This window comes from Cynoglossus semilaevis, chromosome 3, assembly GCF_000523025.1.
Source record: "Cynoglossus semilaevis isolate Cse_v1.0 chromosome 3, Cse_v1.0, whole genome shotgun sequence".
Classification (NCBI taxonomy): Eukaryota; Metazoa; Chordata; class Actinopteri; order Pleuronectiformes; family Cynoglossidae; genus Cynoglossus; species Cynoglossus semilaevis.
In genome coordinates this window covers 2816374-2838084 of record NC_024309.1, presented here as the reverse complement: position 1 = coordinate 2838084, position 21711 = coordinate 2816374, and the positions used below count along the sequence as shown (strand labels likewise).

At 42.9% G+C, this 21711-nt stretch overlaps 1 protein-coding gene across 3 annotated transcripts in view; it reads left to right on the top strand.

Moving 5' to 3' along the window:
- Positions 1 to 21711, top strand: part of zfhx4 (zinc finger homeobox 4) — a 79889-nt gene that overhangs the window by 50048 nt on the left and 8130 nt on the right. For all 3 annotated transcript variants that reach the window (XM_008307462.3, XM_025054667.1, XM_025054668.1), the window contains exons 7-10: positions 13610 to 13705; positions 19719 to 19852; positions 21183 to 21383; positions 21525 to 21645. In XM_008307462.3, coding sequence (XP_008305684.1) covers positions 13610 to 13705; positions 19719 to 19852; positions 21183 to 21383; positions 21525 to 21645 — 552 coding nt within the window. The remainder of the gene's footprint in view (positions 1 to 13609; positions 13706 to 19718; positions 19853 to 21182; positions 21384 to 21524; positions 21646 to 21711) is intronic.

Genomic DNA, 21711 nt, shown 5'->3' with positions numbered 1-21711 from the left:
AAGCAGCCACTAATCTCAGACATGGATGATACAATTCACAGATGGACATTTCAGGCAGCCTGTATGCACGCACACACACACACACACACACACACATACACACTCACACAAAGGAGGAAAAATATGCAAAAAAGATGGTGTTGTCAGGTAGAGTTTCTGCCATTCTTCCCTTTCTCCTTCCTACCTCCTTACTCACTTCCCTCTGTTTCCTTTACTTCATCTATCAATGGGAGCTATGGAATTGATAGGAGCTATTGATTACCTTTAACCAAGGCTAATCGTCACTGGCCTGAGGAAGCAATGCAGCTACAGCAGCTGTCAGTGGCTTCTGAGAGTGTGTGTGTGTGTGTGTGCTTGTTTGCGTGTGTGTGATCCTCGAGCTCTTCAGTGGCAGGAGCTGTTTCTCACCGGTGTTTACTCACAGCACACACAAATTGCCCAAAACTAAGTGCGCACATCCAGACTCAGGAAGTTGTCTTTCTTTACAGAATCACAGAAATGTCTTTTTTCTGTGCCCAGAAAAAAAAGGGAAAAAAGATAACGCCACTACTCCTGCTAAGTTTCACCTCCCCACCTTGTATGTGAATAGGAGCCACATCCTTCGCTCTCCTCTTCGTCTCCCTAATAGGAAATTTGAGCGCACTGTGCGAGATTAAAGCAAAGAATCAGTGCCTTGTGAGCAATCATTTCCAGACAAATCTCTTTCATCCCCCCCCACCCCTCCTTGTTCTCTCGTTCATTTTCTCTCCCACCTACCAATGCTAACAGGGGGTCCCGTGTCATGACATCCCTTTTGCTTTTATCATGTCCTAATAACGTTCTGAAAATAGAGGAAGAAAAAGAGAGAGAGAGAGGGAGGAATGTGATGGAGAGAGCGGGAAATCATGTTGTGAGAGTGGGTGGGTTGGGGGTGGGGGGTGAAGAATAGGAGAGAGTGATAGAAATCCATTCAGTGAACTCGGGTCTAAGATGCACTTTGATGTGGATGTCTTTCTGCAAATTATACAAATATGCTTGCTGTGGTCGTCATCTTAAAGCTCTCCATGAAATGTCATCTCTCTCTGATGGTTTTCTGTGAAGGAAGGGAGGGAAAAGAGAGGAAAAGTGAGCGCCAGTCATTTAAGGGACTAAAATATTGCGATATTTAAAATGAGTCTGACCGAACATGTGTGGTAAAAAGGTGTTGTTGTGTTGGAGTGCGATTTCCCTCCGTACTTTGCTTGTACAGAACAAATCCAAATGCAAAAAGACAACAAAGAGAATTTAAGGTTTCTGCTTGGTCGATTCCAAGCCTTAGCCATGATAGCTCATAAGGATAATGGGCAAGGATGCACACACACACACACACACACACACAGGCACACACGTGCACCTTGGCAAGGCCTTTGTTTCAAAAGCAGGTTAATGGAGAGTGAGGAAGAGGAGCATTGCAATTTTCTGCTCTTTAGGCGGCAGAGAATTCTCTCCAGTGTGAGAGAGACCAGACTCTCGGTGTAATAGCCATTTTACACCCTCATCACCCTTTGCACACAAACACCCAGGCACACAAGCGTGAACACACACTCGCCAGAAACATGTGGGAGTGTAATAGGCATTCTATGGCGTGTATTGTCAGTCCCCAGAGTGCCAGTAAGTGTTAGACATGCATAGAGTCGGCAATGAGACAATCAGCATGCTGAAATTGAAACCTTGTCTGGAGTCACGCAGGAGGGGTGGGGGCTGCTGGCGAGGGCTGGCGAGGATGGAGCGGCATGGGTGTGGATGGGTGGTAGAGGAGATTAAATAAAAGAGAGGGCTACAGGAGCGCCAACGGGAGAACAGATGGCAGAACAGAAGAGCACGAGGAAGTGGAATAAGGACGGAGGAGAGACGGAGGGAGAGGAAATAGGAACTGATGTTTGTTTAATTGCCTCATAAGTGATGACACAGATAATTATGTCGAAAAAAGAGATGTTCCTCTTAGGAAGGGCCAGTGAGCAGCTGTATCTGTGTGTGTGTGTGTGTGTGTGTGTCTGTGTGTGTGTGTGTGAGACTGCCTCCTCCTTCAGCCCATCAACTGTCCCCTCCAGCCACATCAAGTACAGGACACCATTAAAGCATTACGGTTTGTGTCATATCAAATCACTCAGATTAATTAACAGAGAAACACACACACACACACACACACACACACACACATACACGTCATCCGAATCATTTTAATTACTTTGTAACATCCTTATTTTTAATATCTACGCTCCATATACCTGAGGATATGAGAATGAGAACGCGTTCACCTACTATTTCTCGGCCCCTTCATTTGCAGGCGTGTGTGTTCATGTGTGTGTAAAGTGACGCTCCCCTGACTTTGTATCTAATTGTCTTTTTTTTTTAATAACAACGCTCCGCCGTGTGCCGGCTGTATTAATGAGTCAGGGTGTGTCAAAGTGCAAGCCGGCGCTGTCTGCCTGAGTTACATCCTTCCTGTCTGTCCGTGAAGCTCCCAGCATGCTCCCTGGCTCACGCACATGTTGCACGCACACTCGGGGAGACAGTATCCGTGTGGGAGTTCACGTTGTGGGAGTTCACGTTGTATGTGACACGAGACTAAGAGGGCCAAGTGGAGCCGAGCTTCTCTGTTACACTTGCAGCCTGGATAAAGCCCCGTCATGTGGCACGGTCTCCTAAACACACACACGGCCACAAACGCGCGCAAAAAAATGCGAGCATCCTTTGCTGTAAGTGAGCAGTAACCTCCATTGCATTATTCACAGTGGCCGAGTGATCGAAGCCCGGTTCAATAGCACTAAAGCGGCACATGCTGGAGAGATTTGTTGTCCAAAACCTTGACACACACACACACACACAGGCGCACGAAAGCTCTCACACACATTGATTTTTGGTGGTGGGAATCTCCCAGGCTTTGGACAAAATGCAGCGACGTAAGAGGGGTTTCCCCCGTCAGAGCAGCCCCCAGACAGATGTATACATACACTGTAACTCATACTTACTGAACCGCACATGTAGAGAGTGAGAGACAAACGCAGTTTTCTGAGCGGGCATAGACGAGGATCTTAAGTCCCTCCAACTGACTTAATGATGATCATGATGGTGGTGCCGGGGGTCAGGAGCATGTGTATATGAATAAGAAAACAAAAGCAAAAAACTTTAGAAAGAGAAAGAATCTGTCTCAGATCTGACGGAGCTTCATTTACGGTAAGATGAGCTCATGGTAATATTAAAAAAAAAACTGTCTGACTGATAACATTTCTTTTTGCTGACACTCCTCTTTTTGCTTTTTTACCATCAGGGGGCTTTTTGCAAGCAAAGCATAAAAAATAAAAAAAAATCATGCATTGCCTGATATATTATATCGTTCCGCTGCAGTGTGTTTGTGTTCGTGTGTGTGTTTCCTCAGACACGCATGTTCAATTTGAAGCCCTCACTTGATTTGAATGGCAGCTCTGCTAACACATCAGTCACTTCATTGAGTTTTCCGATTTTCTTCGGAGCAGCACAGGCAGCACCGGCAAATACCGCCCCCTCTGGCATTTTTGACATATTAACATGTATTGACAAGGCAGCACTCGCCTGCCTGTAAACACTGATGCAAACATTCACACACCTCTGTCCCCTGAAGACATGTGATCAACCAGACCCAATCCCTTGTAATCATCTGGAAGCCACACACATAGTTCCTTTTCAATCCTGGGTAATGGTTTGGGGCAGGGGGCAGAAGCGGGGGGCTTCTTTCCCATAGCCCCAGTGTCTTAAGCTGCCATTGATTAAATGTTAACTGATATACTCAGCCCTGGCAATCTTGTTAGAGCCGGAGCAGGCAGGCAGCTAGACAGACAGTTTAGGACCTGCGTCCTCCTGATCAATAGCACAGATAAAGATTTCATCCATCAATGAGCTCCCAAAACAAAAGGTATCTGATACCTGATTAGGCCTGTGGGGACGGACATGCACAGAAACACACTTTTTTTTTACCATGAACTCACATACTGCCATACGACAGGAGTACAGTAACAGATGCCAAACAGTCAAAATAAATACAATAACTTGGGTAGAAACAACCAGGCTCTATTTAGTTCTGGTAATGAGTCAAACAATCAATTAAAACTTCCACATCTAATAGTGCAAAGTAAGAGATACGTGTATAGTGCCATATGCACTGAAGGGCTATTTAAAATATTTCACAAGCTTTAAAAACTTCTACAACGATAAACTGACTTTGACGCCTTTGTGAGCAGTTGCCATAATCAAGGTCTGAAACAGGTGTCAGGACATATTTTGTCTTTTTGTACTAGTCCTTGCACGTACCTCACAAGGCTTTACAGACATCTGTTAAAATATTTGGTTATTTTTTGCATGTCAGCAGCAAGTAAATATTCTAGGCTATCTATGAAAATGAATGCTGCCACCCGCAGACTGAATGTCGCCACTTATCAAGTGACCACTGGTGCCAGGTCTTTTTTAATAGGAAGAATTTTGAAGAAAAAAAAAAGTTGAATAAATAAATATGTGTGTGTTGTTTTTTGAGTGGCAGCTCGCAGAAACAATGGGGAAAATTGCTAACTGGTCATTAACATAGAACTTTTCTCCTTCTTTTTCCCATAAAATGAATATTAGATAATGTGATATCATATAATGTAAAAGAATAATATTTTTGTTATTGAATCATTTTCAAATAGACTTTTTTTGGTAAGTACATTTAAATTCATATTTTCCAGTTATATGTCCATTTCTTCACACAGTCTGTGGCAGTGTGTGTTGGACTTTAAGGATGAGTGATGAAAAATTGCCAAATGCAAACTATCCAGTCAACATAGCACTGGTACAATAAAGTATTTCAAGTATGTGTGGCAAAATCTATATTAACAAAAATTAATCTCTGATGACAATCTATTATTATTATTATTATTATTATTATTATTATTATTACAATAAACTTTACATCATGTGCCTTTAAATACCTAACTGTGGGTTATTACTTATTGGCAGTGGTATTTGAGCATGCAGATAAGTGCATTCTCTCTTAGCAGCATGTGTGTGAGCGTGTGTTTCCTCTACTGCATGTGCAGTTAGATCCTCAGAGCATGGCAAAGGCACCGCAGAGCCGACAGAATCGATGCCTGGGTGACCACCACTGTTAAAGTGTATCAATAATGTTTACCTATCTTCTTTCCTGGGTATTGTCACAGGGTGGTTTGTAAGTCCAAGCCTGGCCGCAATTAAGACTTAATTATAAATCAATATAAGGAGTCATTTGAATATTGATTTTTCTCCTTTTTCCAAACTGTTAACATATTTCCCGCCCTGTCCGGGCTTTTCTCCTTTTTGTTACAACTTAAAGTGGAATCAATACTCCCCTTTACAGTCATCAGAGAAGTGCTTTGGCATAATTGGAGCCAAAAACACAAAGGAATATCTTGATGGGGATCAATACTCAGAGGTGGTCAGGGAGCTAAAAATGTCACGGCTTCTCAAATTCTCGTGGCTTTCCAGATGCATTTGATGCCGAGTGACATTCACGTGTTGATCCAGTTTCTGCTGTTTCTCTGTGTGTTTCTATTATTGTCATTATTGTTTTCTGTTTTTGTCTAAATATTAGCACACAATCAAAAGAAAAGAAACACGTGAATGAACCTTTATAGCGTGCATCTCGTTTTCACGTACTGATATATGTGTTGTTGTTTTTATTTTCCCTGCCGTTCTGAGGGGGCTGTGAGATTTTCTACTGCCGTGTCAGGGGCCCAGGAGTCTAATGCAGGGAAACATGGAGCTTTCTGTTTTCTGACGGCTAGCAGAGATAAGGTAGAGATATGGCTCTAGCACTGGCTCAAATCTAAAACAGATCCTGCTGCGAGGGTCGACGGAGTGGGGTGGGGTGGCTGAAGTGGAGGGGGGGTAAGAAAGTGAAGGGAAGGGAAGGAAAAGGAGGGAGGGAGTGGAGGTAGGAAGAGAAGGGAATATTGTCAATCCTCTAAGTGTCTGGCGGTGTCTGTCTTTCTTTCCCTCTTTCTCTCACTTGTTCTCTCCCCCACTCTCCCTCAGTAATCTGATTTATTTGAAGCATATGTGTGCTGCTCTGTCTTTGTCTCCTTCTATTAGGGCCAGTGGGGGCCCATATGACATTGTTTAGCCAGTAATGAAATGGACATTTTTTGCATGTTTTTAAGAAAGTCAGAGGAAAGCCAACACTCCTTATGTGTAACTGTCTGTTGAATAGCATCTCTGGGGCAAATGCTCCAGGTCTGTGTACTAATGCCCTGTGTGTGAACGCACGTGTCCATTACAAAGAATGTTCTAAGCAACCTGATGAATATTTGGATTTGAAAGTATTTCTCATTTTCTTTCTGCGTCTCCATTCTTGTCTTATTTTATTATTCTGTTCAAACAGACCTCAGTACATAACATCTCTGTTTCGCACACATATATGGTAAAAAAAAAAAAAAAAAAAGACTTGTCACACTGACTCATTGTCAGGATATGTAATTGCTCTCAGCTATGTGGTTCCTCGGCCTCAGCTGAAGCCCTATCAATAAGCAGTGTAGTCATGGAAAAGCCCTGAATAGAATAAATGGAAACCCGAGAACATTTGTTGCCATATTTCCTTAGGAGTAATCCACACAAACATACTATTATCTTGACTTAGATATTAAATGAGGTTTTGTCAGTGAATTAATTATATCTCTTTTTCCTTTCTGTTGTTTATCCACCCAGAATCAGTGTCTTGTTTTTACTGACGCCGATAAAAAAAAAAACAGATGTTTTTTATGCAGCTAAAAAGAGGACAGAAGCCCAATAGGATAAAGATCTGTTTAGGCATTATCCATTTGGCCTCTGCCTTTCACAGGCCTATTTTAAGCATAGACAAACACACACTCACACACACATACACACATACGACCATTATCTCAAACCATGGCAGCCGTTTTATTAGATTCTGTATTTTCATTTGCCCCGTATAAGGTCCTGAAAAATAGATAAACCTCGAATCCATGACAAGGACCAGTCTGGCCAATTGGAAACTTTATCAACCCTGCTAGTATCTTTGTTTACTAGTGTAGTGATGGAAGGACAGATATCAGGATAGATGGAGGCAAAAAGGGTAGGAGATAGAGTTTGTGGAAGGATGGATGTCTAGAGCGTGTGAGGAGATATAAAAATAGATGGACAGATGGATGGATGGATGGATAGATAGACAGATGAATGCATCAGGGAGATCTTGCCGGGCTGATAGAGTTGAGCAGGTATGCCGAGAAACAGCTGCTTTCTTCATTAGGTTCATCTATCGATCGCAGACCCATGCTGTGCATCTGTGTGTGTGTGTGGATGTGCCTGAGAGAAAGAGACAGACAGAAAGAGAGGGAGCGAGTGAGGGCGAGAGAGGGGAGAGACAGCAGCCTCTGTAGGTAAGTGCTGGTAATAGAACAGAATGAATTCTTATCACAGAGATGGGAAGACCATTAACCCTCAGCTCCTAGTTCTCTCTCCTCCGTCCGCCCGTCTGCTCCGGCTCTTTACTCTTTCTTGTGTCTTGTTTCTCCGCCCTATCTCCTTCATCCTGGACCTGGCAGGGTCATGTTGGCAAGTGTGTGTGATATTTCCACTGCGAGTGCTAGTCTGAATGTGTGTGCATGTGTGTGTCTGAGGCTGCTTCTGTGCAGACTGCCCTACAGGCCAGATGTTTATAATCAGTGATGAGATAAATATTGGAGCGAGGAATCATAAAAAGCCGGGGAAAAGCAGAATAAAGAGAAAGGGAGAGATGAGAAAGAAGAGAGGAATCTTCTTTTCAAATTATTCCTAAATCCTTCAGTAAGCATGCCGTGCCAATTCCTCAGTTCACCCACTCAGCCTTAGGTGTTTCAAACAGCAGAAAAGCAATATGGTTGTTGTGTAAGATACAGGTGTGTGTATGTGTGTGTGTGTGTACAGTAGTTGCGCGTTGAAAGAGGCCAGGTGTTGCAACACCAACCCACCCCCCGTACACTGTACTGAACCTTTTGAAGCCCTACTTTTGTCCCATGAAAACCTTTTGTATTTACTAATAAAGAATCATTAACATCATTCTCCCAGTACTCCGGGCACGCAGAACCAACCCCGCCCCCAACACAAAACAACAGTTTCTGTCTACACAGCAACCAAGATACCAGAGTCTTTAATCTCAGCTATGTTTATTCACACTTTTTTTTCCTCCCCAAAAATGGTGTTTTGTTAGTTGCCTGCAAGACAGCAAAGCGGGCAATTTGAGTGAAAGAAAATACAAAGAAGTGTCTGAGGAAGTCGTAATTGACAACAACAAAGCAAATTTGGAGCTGCTGATACAAGCATTTTTATACAAAAGTCTTTCTTTCTTTTTTCTTTTTTTTTTCTGCAGCTTACGCTGTCAGTTCAAGTTATTGACATTCACACCAGGAGCGTATTAAATGTGACAATCCTATTGTCTGGGGTTCAGAGTCAAACTGAAACAATAGATATTTATATATATATATATATATATACATATATATATATATTTTTTTTTTCTTGCTGGTGCAATATGTTTTTGTGTTTTTAGCAATAAATGTGTGGGTGTGGACGGGAACATGTGTGTTTGCCTGTGCAGAAGTGTGTATTTACATGTTAGCATGTGGGCTGTGGACCTCTGTGAGAGAAATACATTGAACACTGTGTGGGAGTGAATGTGTGTTACGTGCATGAGGTTTTCATGTCTACGTCTGAACGCGTGCGTGCCTCTGTGTGTGTGAGAGTGTGTGTGTGTTTGTCAGTTATTCCCAGGCCCTGTGCAGGAGCTGTAGCCCCTCTCTGCTGGGTTGATGTTTAGTATTTTAGACATGCTACATTAACAACATCTGGTTAAGATCTAAATGCTTGTTAAACGCGCTGAAATTCAGGGGGAAAGGTACGGGGAGAACGCAGGCAAGGGGAGGGTGAAGAGGTAGAATTGGAAAAATAAAGATTTTAGGGTGAGAGAACGGGAGGGAGGGAGATCAGTGAGTCTGTAAGGTTATTACTCTGGCAGCATTACCACTGGCCCTTGACTGTGCGCGCCTGTGTGTGTGTGTGAGTGTATGGGTGTGCACACGTCCAGGACCGTGTAATGTTTCAAAGCTTTTCCTTTTAAAACGTAAAGGCCAAACTTGAGCCACGCGCGGCGCAGGAATGTGACATCACAGGGCCCCTGTGGCCGGAGTACATGTGCACACATGCAAACATGGTCTCACAGGGGACGTGACCAGAGCTGTGAGAAGGAATCATCGTCAACATCACAGATAAGTGTGTGAGACGTGGCAGTCGTGGGCGTTACACCGACGTTACTAACTACAGACACAGACAACGACCGAATCTGAGTAAACTATTGTTGTTGGCCATAAACCACAGCAGCATACAGAGAAACACTGTAGCAATATATTAACTGTTCCTTCATCTTGTTATTAGAGCGGTGCTCATATATTCCTCATGTTGTTTTCCTTGGCAGCAATTATGGCTTCAGCTGATGGTCGGCTTTCATAGTGTCTCTGATTTAAGATAAACAATAATATGAGAAAAGATTTTTTTTTTCTTTACTGCTTCACCTCTTTAATGAGCACCGTCCAAGCCCTGAGGAAGCAAATTAGAGGCAGCTCGGCCCCGGCTAATGAATTCAGCCATTTTGGAGCCCCAGTGTCCAGTTTCCCGGCGTGGCACCACTCCACGGTTGCACGCTGTACAACTGAGTCCTCCATCGGGCACATAATGACCCGGCATGGTGGTTATGGGCCCTTAGGGGGAGATGGGAGAGGGCGAGAGTGATCTCAGAGCAGGTCATTATACAGCTAGGAGGCACCAACACACACACACACACACACACACACACATACAGCACACTGACACTTTTAATACACCCTCTGTTGCCTCCATTTCCCACAAGCCCATTTCTCTATTTTTTTTCTATCCAAACGTCTCTTTCTCTGTGTCTTTCACTCCATCCTTTTTCGCCCATTTAACTTCTTGGTGTCTGACAGTGATGTAGGATGTTGACGTACTGTCCACAGACATTCAACTTTCTCATTAATCCTTAGGTTTGGGAGTTATTTTTGTACAATCAGAGAGAGCCTTCAAAATTGAGGGTTATTTTCAGGATCCCTGATCAGGAATCACTTAATTATTCTTTCAGTCTAACAGTTAAATATATGCTGGTGTTGGTTGCAGGGTAATCAGACCAATCGTCTGTGGTTAGCTCCAGCACACCGGCCAGCTTTAATGTTCTAACCCAGCCACATCAAAGAGAGTCCCACTAGGCTGCCAAAATCACACACCCTGCACAGTTTGACCCACTCCCTCTCTCTCCCTCTCTCTCTCTCTCTCTCTCTCTCTCTCTGTATGTGTATGTGTGTGTGTATACACTCATGCACAGAGGCAGTGGAAGGTGCTCTGTGCGTCCTCTGGTAGTGATTAAGTTGATGGTTGAGAGTCCTTGCCATTGAACTCTCTCTCTCTCTCTCTCTCTCTCTCCCTCTGTCTCCCTTGCACACAGATACACACTTGCACATGACAACTCACATGCAAACACATGCAGTCTCTGTCTCACACACTTGATCAATGGTGCACAACCTCACGGAACGCACTCTTCGACATGTGTGCTCACACACTCCGCCGTACGGGCGCGCGCACACACACTCGTGTGGTGTGTAACTGTCAGGGTCAGTCAGAGGGCAGACGCTGTGCTGATGTATTGAGAGAGCTTGTCTGGGAATGTCTTCAGTGTGGAAACACATTCCCTGTACGCACACACACACATACACACAAACACGACACAGATCTAAGCGACAAGAAGAGGAAAAAAAAGAGCGAAAAAAAAAACTGATGAGGCCCAGATGATAACCCCCCCCTTTTCTCTTACTTCACCCACTCTCTACTCTCATTCTTCTCTCGTTCCTTCTCTCTGTTCATTGTCTCTCATTTCTCCCCGTCCGATCGAGCTACAGGTAGAGTGCCCCCTAGAGGTTATATTAAAATGTTTGTTTTGTCTTGTCACGATCAAACACTGGCTGCTTGTGACCATTTTAACAGACTAGTCTCCACATTTCCTTTCTGCTCTCCTGGATGAAAACATCTGTTTAATTATAAGGAAAAGGACTGATGTACAGTTACATTTATACAGAAGACTAAGAACATTACAGAAAGTGCTTTCTACTTAATTTTCTAATAATATATTGTGCATCAAAATTATTTGGTATATGATAGTAAATTAAATGTATTCTCAACCAGTCATGACAAGATTTATAGTTTAGGATTCAATACATGATGAGTGAAAGGACAGCAAGAAAATAGAGATGATGAGGCTCTTAATTAAGGGTTTTGTTTTCAGTCTTTTGACCTTGACCTCAAATATAAATGTCCTGTTTTTTCCTCAGTCGTCAGTAAAACACACCATTCAGTAAAACAGACTTTGCCTCAAAAATATAGAAAAGACAAAGCAGTGTGAGGACGGGGTTCAGAGCCTACAGTGTTTACAGCCGTGCACACACACACACACACACACACACACACTCTATCCCACCGCTGTCCCTTGATATGAAGGTGGGCTGAATTAAAATACAGAGATAGACGCAGCCGCAGCCGCAGCAGTGAAAACTGCAATTTCTGCAGTCGTGGCTCCCTCGGCTGACAGGAGATATTTCATCCCCGTTGTCACTGACGTATTAATAAAACATCAGGAGCATAGTGCATCCCCAGTCTCTCCCCATGTTACACACACACACACACACACACAAAGAGAGGACACATATACCTTCCTCTGACATTAACCGTGCATTTGAAAAAGAAAATGTGTCCAGCACTTGCATGTGAATAAATATTTTTTTTTAAAAAGGAGGAGGAGAACAGTGTTAATGCAGGCAGACATATGTGCAGCCACAATTCTCAATCACATGCCAGTTTCTGCCACGAAAATTTCATGCTGGATATAATGTCCACTTAATGTGTTGGCGCTTAAAGTAATGGCGCCAGTGCTTAGCCTGTGTGTCTGTGTGTATGTGTCTTTGTGTGTGTGTGTGTGTGCAACTCATTGTGTGAAAGGGTTAATCATATCATGTTTCTGACGAGTGGGGGGTTTACTGAGCGCCTGGCCTCATCGTACAATGGCCAAAGTGATTGTATGCAAATGGCAGCTGACCTCGGTGAACCCTTCGCCTGATTTCTATGAAAATGACTCTGTGCGAGTGATATGTCAGCGTGTGTGTGTGTGTGTGTTATAAAAATGTGGTTATTAAAGCAGTGCAGGATTGATGAGCACAGCTCTTTTGCACACACACACACACACACACAGTTTCATTTTCTGACAGAGTGAAGTGTTTGTGGTGAAAACGACCCCCACCTCTTTACCCCCCCCCCCATAGTTGACATGAAATTTTTAGGGTTTTTTCTCTTTGTGTGTGTGTGTGTGTGTGTGAGAGGGAGAGAGAGGGAATATGATGCAGTGTTTGTAGGATTTGACACCTATGTGCAAGTGTTTTTGATTTTGATCTTGGGTATGCTGCATGGAGGAGGGTAGTACATTTGTATGTATATGTTTGGGGTTTTTTCTCTCTCTCTCTCTGTGGTGTGTGTGTGTGTGTGTGTCTGGTTATCTGGCCTCTCTCAGACTGCTCAAAATTCATTACAAAGTGACATCAGCCCAGCCGGAGACAAATGATGGCTGGATGAAAGGGATCGCTGGGGCTCGGCTAGGATTAGTGTTAGCTTTCTGTGGTGACACATACACACACACACGCACACACACACACACACTTGTGCAAACACACACATACATTCTGTCTTTCTGTCTTCCCCTCTCCGACTGTTACAACACAGACACACACTCACACACACACACACACACACTTTAATCCACTGGCAGAACACTGCAGATACACAGAATTATCAAACAAGGGGCTGAACTCTCAGAGATGGCTAAGCTAATCTGCTAATAGTGCTGAGCTGCATTTGGCTCTGTGCATTTGCACACACATTTTTTTCTGTAGTAAATAAACACTATAGTGAACACTACATTACATATATTTACACAACCAAAATACACCAGTTCGGTGAGACCAGTGTGTGGGAGGTTAAACATGGGTGTTGTCACTGACGTCATAATTAGAATTTAAAGAAGAAAACAGAATAAGAAGATTTCATTGACTTATCTAGGAATAGAAAGTGTTTGCCTTCTAATGAAACAACCACGTGGACTAAAATAGTCTCCCAGTCGGACCTACTTGGTTTTCACACAACTGCCCCGCTTTCACGCTGCATGGGTGTATAAGCTTTCACCCTCCAGAAGTGGCACGGCAGGGCTATTTTCAACAGAACATTTGTTCAAGTCACCAAAAGCATGATTTGGGGGTGGGGTCATCAGTCCAGTAGGGTTCCAGTGATATTTGTTTAGAAAAACGGGGTTTTGTGAGGATTAAGTGATCATGTAGGAACAGCAATGTTTTCAAACCGACCTAAACATGATACGGCAATAGGTGGGAAACATCTGCTCCATTCCCCACTTCAGAGAATCATGGACATTTTGTTTTGGTGCTGACAGAACTATACTTCTACGTACTATATTTTTACTTTTTTTTTAATTATTATTTTTGTGTATTTACAGATGATGCTGAGGATCGTGAAAGACCTCCTCGCTCTTCCTCCAGGCATGGACCGAACCTGGCTGAGCGAGACATGACTGACAGCAGGAGAACTGACCGTAAGTCTGCCAACAACATGAGAACTTTCTTCTTTTTTTTTACCTAAATTATCGCTCATCTCTGTTTCCGTCCCTGCCTCAGATAAGGTTCTTACGTGTGTGTAACATGTGAGCCTAGCCTCCATGTGACCGGCTTTAATCGTTTCCATCTGACAGAAAGAGAAAAAAAAAGAGAATGAGAGGGACAGGGGAAGAGACAGTGGGGAAGAAAGGGAGAAAAAAACAGAGAGTAAGAGAGAGAGAGAGAGTGGGTGGGGGATAAGTTGAGTGTGGTGGATATTACCAGGCACTGTCCAGGCCCCAGATTATTTTTTAATCAAATCAGTTTGCGTGCTTGTAATTTATAAGCGCCTTGCATTAATCTTTTCTCGTTCTTGTGCCCTCTCCGATGACATATTAATTTTTCATAAGCACAGGATTAGATGGGGGGCTGTGTATATGTTTTTCTAATATTGCACCACATCCAAGTCACCCTTAAATGAGTTTTTTTTTTTCCTCTCGCTTCATTTTTCCTTCTCTGGTTCTGTCTATCCCTTAATTGTTGTCCAATCTATGACCCTGTCACCAGGCGTCAAACATATTAAAAAAAATAAAAAACAAAGGCCTGAGAGAGAGAGAAATGGAGCAAACAAACTAAAACTTTTGTTTGTTTGTAAGGAGAGTAATGTGATTAGGAGGGAGGAGCAACACGGTATCAGACAGCATGGTGACTTTTTTTTTTTGTTATTTTGGCTGAGGTAGTGAACACATGAGGCCTCTGCTGCCAGGTTGTGGTCAGGAGAGCGCAGGCTTTGTTAGATTTGATTTACTGAAATAAGAATTCATATGATCTTTTTATGTATGAGATGGAAATCCATGGCTGGAGATGAATATTGCATGGGGTCTCTCTCTCTCTCTTTCTCTTTCTCTCTCACACTTTCCTACTGTTCCCTCTGTCATAGCATGGGCTTCTCCCTCTCCCTCTGTCTCTCTCCATCTTCTAATATCTAATATCCACCTCTTTCTCTTTCACCCCCCCCAACCACACACGCTCATTCTAACCGCAACTTACACACACACGCACTCGCACACGTACATCCACCTTCCAACTCCAACCCCTCTATCCATCTCCAGCTCCCACCCCGCCTCCACTTCCTAACATGCCATACCTAGCTCCATAATGTGAGGCTCAATGAGGCAGAAGGAGAGCTGAGTGAGGCTGGGGCCTATTAGTTTAGCTAGTCATCTATCTTTCAGCTCTATCTCACTGACAGGCCTGTCTGACGGACTGGCGGGGAACCACCATCCATGCATTTACTGCCGCATATTACAGCCAGCATCATTTAACACCACTGCGCACATGCAAAAAAAAGAGAAAAGAACAGAACAGAAAAAATGGAAAATAAAGAAAGTGTCCGTGTCCCTCCTACTTCAAAGTACGCTTACGTGTTCCCATGTGTAGGCCATCAGATTCCTGATATGTTTTCATTAAAACAGAACACTGTATGTCGTTCTCTTTTAGTGAATAATATGCTGCAGAGGCCGCTGTAGAGTCAGCTCGTTGGGTGAATATTCCATATGTTACTTTACAGCTATTGGATTAATGGAGGTTTGACAACCTCAAGTGGCAGAAAATGCAAAAAAGAGAGTGTGTTAGTGTCACAGTCAGTGTATTGTTTTTTTACAGCTTAATGTAGTAGGTTTAGCATCTAGCTCCTCAGCCACAATTCTCTGGCAGGCTTGAAGTGTCCTGATCTCTCGCTGTCGTTCTATGTACGTGTGTGTTTGTGTGTGTGTGAGAGAGAATCTCCAGGGAGGGGATTACAGTATGACCAAGTGAGCAGTGTGTATGTGCGCTTCATCTCCAAAATAGCTTCAATAACAATGTCTTTTTTAATCCTATGTCACTTTAGATTAATTATAATCCATGTTACAATCTCCATGCACTTGCCTCTAATGTGGATTACTTCCAGTTGCTTTATATACATGTACTGTAGATGGTGCATGTTATTGCAACTATAAACTAGCCGATGAGGTCACCTCGCCTAATTTCAATACCTGCTTCAGAAAAATTGCATTCATTCCATGTATGTGGTAATTAGCCATAGCTGAACAAGTGGAGTTATTCCACAGGCAAATGTGGTAAATATTCCACATTAGCCTGATTGTGTTTGCGATTTTTTTTTCTCCTTCCTCCTATTATTTGCAAGCATCTGGCAAATTGCCCTCTGTCGAGATGCACTTGTAATCAGATTAAAATATGTTAAATACATTAACATTTTTAATTAGGAGCCTGCAGCGGTGCCTCTGTGCATGTGTTTTTAGTGACATCTTGTTGAACGTCTCACTCCATTTGTCAACTGTGACACGGCCTGTGCTCATTTTTTATCTTTGGTGAGGGGGGACAAGCGGGAGACAGAGGGGAAAAGAAAGGGTCGTTATTACAAAATAAAACATCACAGACTACGGGGCAGCTATTGTCTTACAGTCGTACTCTGTACTTCTGCCCCAGGGACGTTTTTACACTAACTGATAACTGTAAAAACCAAACATACTACTGACTCTGAGTGTCACTACTGTAACCTGGCATCCATAGTTTTGTAACTGATATGCAAAACATTGAAATTAACTTTCAGCCGATGTTATCTTTGCTTTAGTGTATAATCCAATGCTGGGCTATGGAACTATTTGGGATGTTAATGTTGCAGGCCGTGCCGCACAAAAGGCAAACGAGCGGTTTGTTGTGACTGGATAGAGAAATAAAAGGCCTTCTTTGTCTGTCCCTGTCTCTCTTTCCTTCTCCCTCTCTCTCTCCTACTATTGCTACCTCCCTCAGGCTAGATCTGGACCTGCTGAGTGCTTCAGTGGGAGTTTGGGGTTCAGAGTGTGTTGCTGTAATGTTATCAGGTGACCGGGGGTCAGCCTAATGCGTAACCTCAGAGCACTAGGCCAGTAAATCATTGTGCCCGGCCCACCCCTGCCTGTTTTGGCCAGCTCTCCTCCTTAGATTTACTGCTCGGTAACCTTAGCCAGTCTGCCAGGGCTCAGGACAGCTAAATTGAATACTAAATCCAAGCTGCCGCCACCCAGCCTGCTCCTTTTTAATTGACAGCCCCCCCCACCACTACCATCATCACCTACTCCTGCTCTATATTTGTGGGGATTTGAGTTTTTTATTTTCATGATATGACGAGTCAGAAATGGAATCTAGATTTCTTGCTACAAAAGGGGAAAAACATCTGTTTTTTCTTTAATTGGTACAGTCTGATTACTATAAAATCCTCCTCCGTCTCCAGGTTAAGATCGTTGACGCTGTCGTTAAACATCCAGAGATATAGAGATTCAATAATGTGTTTACGTGTGTCAAAATTTCATTTGCATTCTTAACCTTTTTCCAGGCCAAAAGTGCAGGTTTTTAAACGGATCCACAAGAAAAGCATTAGTTGGATATTACTGTGGCTTCTCTTTTCCCGTTAAAGGAACAGAAACATCCTGAGGTGTTTAGAGCTACGAGATGCTCTGTGTTCCTCGTGTTTATTTTCTTATCCATCCCTCTCTATTTCTCCCCCTCCTCTGAGTCGCACTACTTACCATCCGAGTACCCACATGCATGTATACATGTTCGTGAACGCGAGGCCCCCTAAACGTCATTGACAGTTGCAAATAAAGATGGGTGGCGAGTGTGCCGCTCGCTTCCCGTGCGATGCAAAAAGAGGGTTGAGTGTCATAAATCACCTTTTGATTTATCTAATCAAGCAAGGTCCTGCTGCATGCAGACATTTGTCATTGGTGGAGTGGGGTTGGTGGTGTCAGGTTTATTCTGCCCCTCCGCTTCACTGGGCTGCAGCTGGTGGAGCTCACATAAGGATGAAGGGATGGAGCGGTGGGGAAGGGGGGGAGGGAGGGAGCGAGAGAGGGAGGAGGGAGAGAAAAAAAAGGACAGTCATTAAGTGTTTGTGTGCAGACTTAGAGACAAAGGAGACAGAGAGGAAAGTAGCAGAGATACTGTCTCATTCTCTGTACTTTATTATGTCTCTCTAATTATTCCAGTTATTGAAGGCGAGAATATGAATTTGGTTACAAACTACAGGCAGCGGGATGTTTAGATTCCCTCTCTTGTATTTTTATGTGTTCTGATTAGATTGGGGCTAGCTGTTGTGTTTATTTGTGCTGGTGGTGATTATTTCCTTCCAAGATAGTCCACAAATTTGAATGCAATTACATGGCGCAAAATAACTTAATTATTCACTCACAGGGTTTGCTATTTAAAGTGTCCATAGAAAGAATTGCTCTCTCTCTCTCTCTCTCTCTCTCTCTCTCAGTGATCAGGGTTAACCAACTGTTCTTTGTGTGAGGGTTTTAATTGCTGATAAAAGCACTAGTCTGCACCAGAAGCAGAGCACACACACACACACACACACACGCACACATTACACAAATACATTTACATTCAAAATGACAATAATCCGTGGTGATGCGTGGCCTCTTGCCCTGCTGCATTGTAAATGTATTTGCAGTCTCTTGTCCAACAATCGCCTCATCTCCTTGTGCGGGGATGTAATTTAGTTGCAAATTGACTTGAAGATGGAGGCAGAAATTGAAAGTTGAAATTAGAAATGGTCATAATAAATTCAGGACGTGGGCTCGGGTGTGTGTCAGGTGAAGTGACAGGTGCCACCAGCATGCACCAATATGACCAGGTGTGGGTCAGTCGTCTTGTCGTCAAGTCCAGGCTACGCACACATATGGCCACACAGGCCCTGCGGGGGCCATCACCGGCAATGGCAGACGAGATTAACTCGGTTTTTCTGAGCAGCAAAGAAATTCTCGGATGTTCTTGGAAATTCTCATTGTGACCATGTGTCCCCTCCACACCCCTCCTCCCTCCCTCTTGCTTGCCTTCTTTTTCCTTTTTTCACTCCTTCTCTCTCTTGTCACTTTCCTTGACAGGCCAATATTTCAGGCTCCAGATATAGGGGATTACAAATAAAATAAGTGGAACGCCTACTTAATGCAACAGAATTAAAATGCATGAACGGGCCAGAGGAATTGATATTTGCCCAATACAAACAGGAGACGAAATAATATGAAATACAAAATGTTTTTTTTTCAACCCCCCACTCCATGTATCAGTGCTTTGATTTCCCTTTTTTTCTATTTGTGCATCTAGCGTGAAGCGTTGATTCGCAAGAGTGAGGCTCACATATTGCCTTGGGTGACCAGACAAGGGAGGGGAGACAAGTGGGGAGGGGAGGGGGTCATGGCTTAGGGAGAGAAGAGAGAGGAAGAGAGCCAGGAAACAGGAGGGAGGCAGTGAGAGTTGCTGTTGTTGTTGTGTCTTTGTGTTGGTGTGGGTAAATTGCAGTGGCAGGAGTACGGCAGAGCCTGCGTGGCTTGTATCTTAGGATGAAGCTAATGAAAGATTTATCAGCGGCTGCAGCATTTATACAACCAGAGGCTGATCCCTCCACATTGAGCCCTGCTGTTAATGTCACACACACTCATACACACAAAGACACACACACACGAGTAATGTTGCTACTGTACCACCAGCTGTGACCAAGCCCCGAAAATTTAGCATCTTGCACAGACAGAAGAGTTGTTGAGGCAGCTTGGGAAATGTATATGAACTAATGAAGTGTATAATATTACCATAACATTTAATGTATGTCGTGCTGTGATAATGAGCCTGCCTGAGTTTTTTCCATTTCACATTTCCTCAGGGCAGTAACACATCAGTGTACACGGATGTGAATAATACAACGCACTGTCGTATCCATGCTTATGTTGTCTTGTTGTCCCATCTTTTTTTTTTTTTACAATTATCACCTACTTTTCTCCCACTGAATATTAATTTGGTGCACTCAGCTGTTCAATATTTTCCTTGTTGTCTAACTATGTTATTTTTTTTTCTACCATGTTTCATTTTATCAAAAAATATTTTACTGATTTAATTTATTGTGTATTATTTGTATGTACCTCAAAATAAAATCTAATTTCCGTCCCCCTTCTCCCTTTTCTTACTGCTTGTCAGGAGTGATTGCCATGTCCAATGAGGTCACCGCACCGAATGCAATGGTAAAACATTCCCTACCGCCAGATCGACAAATTGAAAGCCCGCCCAAAAGGCCAAAGTCTGCTGAGGGGAAGACGTCTGCCAATGAGCAGGTAATGGTTTGTAGAGAATTAATGATAAATTACATAACAACAACACAGGCAGTGCTGCTGTTGTAGTTTGGAGCAACAGAGGTTCTTATTCCCCAACTTATTCCCCAACTTATTCTGCTATGTACTATGGTATTTCTGAAACTGAAATATTACTGAGGATCAAATATAACATAAGGGTTGGAAGGTCAGGTGTATTGAATGGCAACTTTGGCTAATACACACAAAGGTTTTTTTACTTAAAGGCCAGTCTGACACAAAGTTTAGCACAAAAAGGTGAGAACTGACCATGATGGATGCTCCCTAAAATCTGACCTACAATAAACCTGCAAACTTTTTTCCAATGTTTGTTGGAGAGATTAGCAGGTGAGTTTTAAATGCCTATTATTCCCAAATAATAGACTTAAATAAACTCCAGATGTGGGTTGTTATTGCATTTTTAGAAATTTATTTGAAAATTATCCACAAATTGTGGTGGAATTTGATGTTGCTGTACAAAATGGTAATGGGGAAGGTTCTCGACATCCATTGTTTTAATGCATTACTAACACTGAGACAGGCTGGTGGAAAGAACATTACGACCTCTAAGATGCAAAAATACTACACACCGAGAGCCGGGTTTCTATCAAGGGGTTAAATCCGGCCCAGTGTTCCCCTGCCTGACAAAGCTTTTTAGCATCAAGCACAGTCTTTGTGTTCTTAAGTGGAATACCTTCACTAGCCTTAAGCCTTCCTACCCTTGCTTCTTTCCCCCTTTTTGCATCTCTTTAAATTATATGTGTTTTTAAATTAGGTTATGAAGTATTAGCTTGTCTGGTTCTGGGCCCTGCAAGGAGGGAGGACTTAGTCATTTCAGAAATGGATTCTATTAAGACAGGTGGTGGGGAGGCAGCTATGTTCAGAGTACTCCCTGTAATGAGGGCAGGTCGTAGCTAGGGAGAGTACACACCTTTGTCATCTGTAATCTCCTGATTAGAAATTCTGGGCAATCATGTATTCTGCTAATAAAATTGTAGGAGTTGAGACTTAAGTGAATGAAATGAAACATGGCTGATCTACATTTTTTAAGATGGGTACTAGGTGGCTGGAACACAAAAAAGGCCTGTAAAGGTTCAAGTTAATTTTGCAAATATGCTTATTTCCACCACAATGGTGCAAAAGGAATGATTCTCAGTCACTTCATCAACACTGTGTGTTTTAAAAAGTGATTTGTCGGACTGCAATGTGTTTCAGAAGAGGCTAATACCTGAATAATGAAATATAAATCTTACTAAGAGTATAGTTAATTCCCAGAGTTAATATACCACCCTATGTTCTTTTTCTTTTTTTAAAGGTCCAGCAGTGTCCATATTGCAACTTTAGCACTAAAGATGCCAACCGTATGCAGCTCCATGTGATGTCACAGCATTCCATGCAGCCCGTTATTCGCTGCCCACTGTGCCAGGATGTCCTGAGCAACAAGATTCACCTGCAGCTGCATCTTACACACCTCCACAGTGTTGCTCCCGACTGTGTGGAAAAGCTTATTCTTACTGTAAGTAAAAGTCTTGGTTGTGAATACATTGTTGGTGACTTTTCATAGCCAAATATTCTAAAAATCTCCAAGTAGACTGTTTCCATTTTAAAAACCATAAAATATTAATGGTGATAAATTAAATTGTTTTGTCCTTAATAGGTTATTGGACCTGAAACAGCAACACCGAATAATATAATGCAACCCCAAACTGGACAAGACAAAGCACTATCCCTAATGGATTCCTCTACCTCTCTGTCTGATAGGAGTGGGAAATCTCAAGGTGAGCAGAATAATGTACTGAGAACATTAATATTTTACTAATTAGGTCATAACAGGTTTGTTTGGG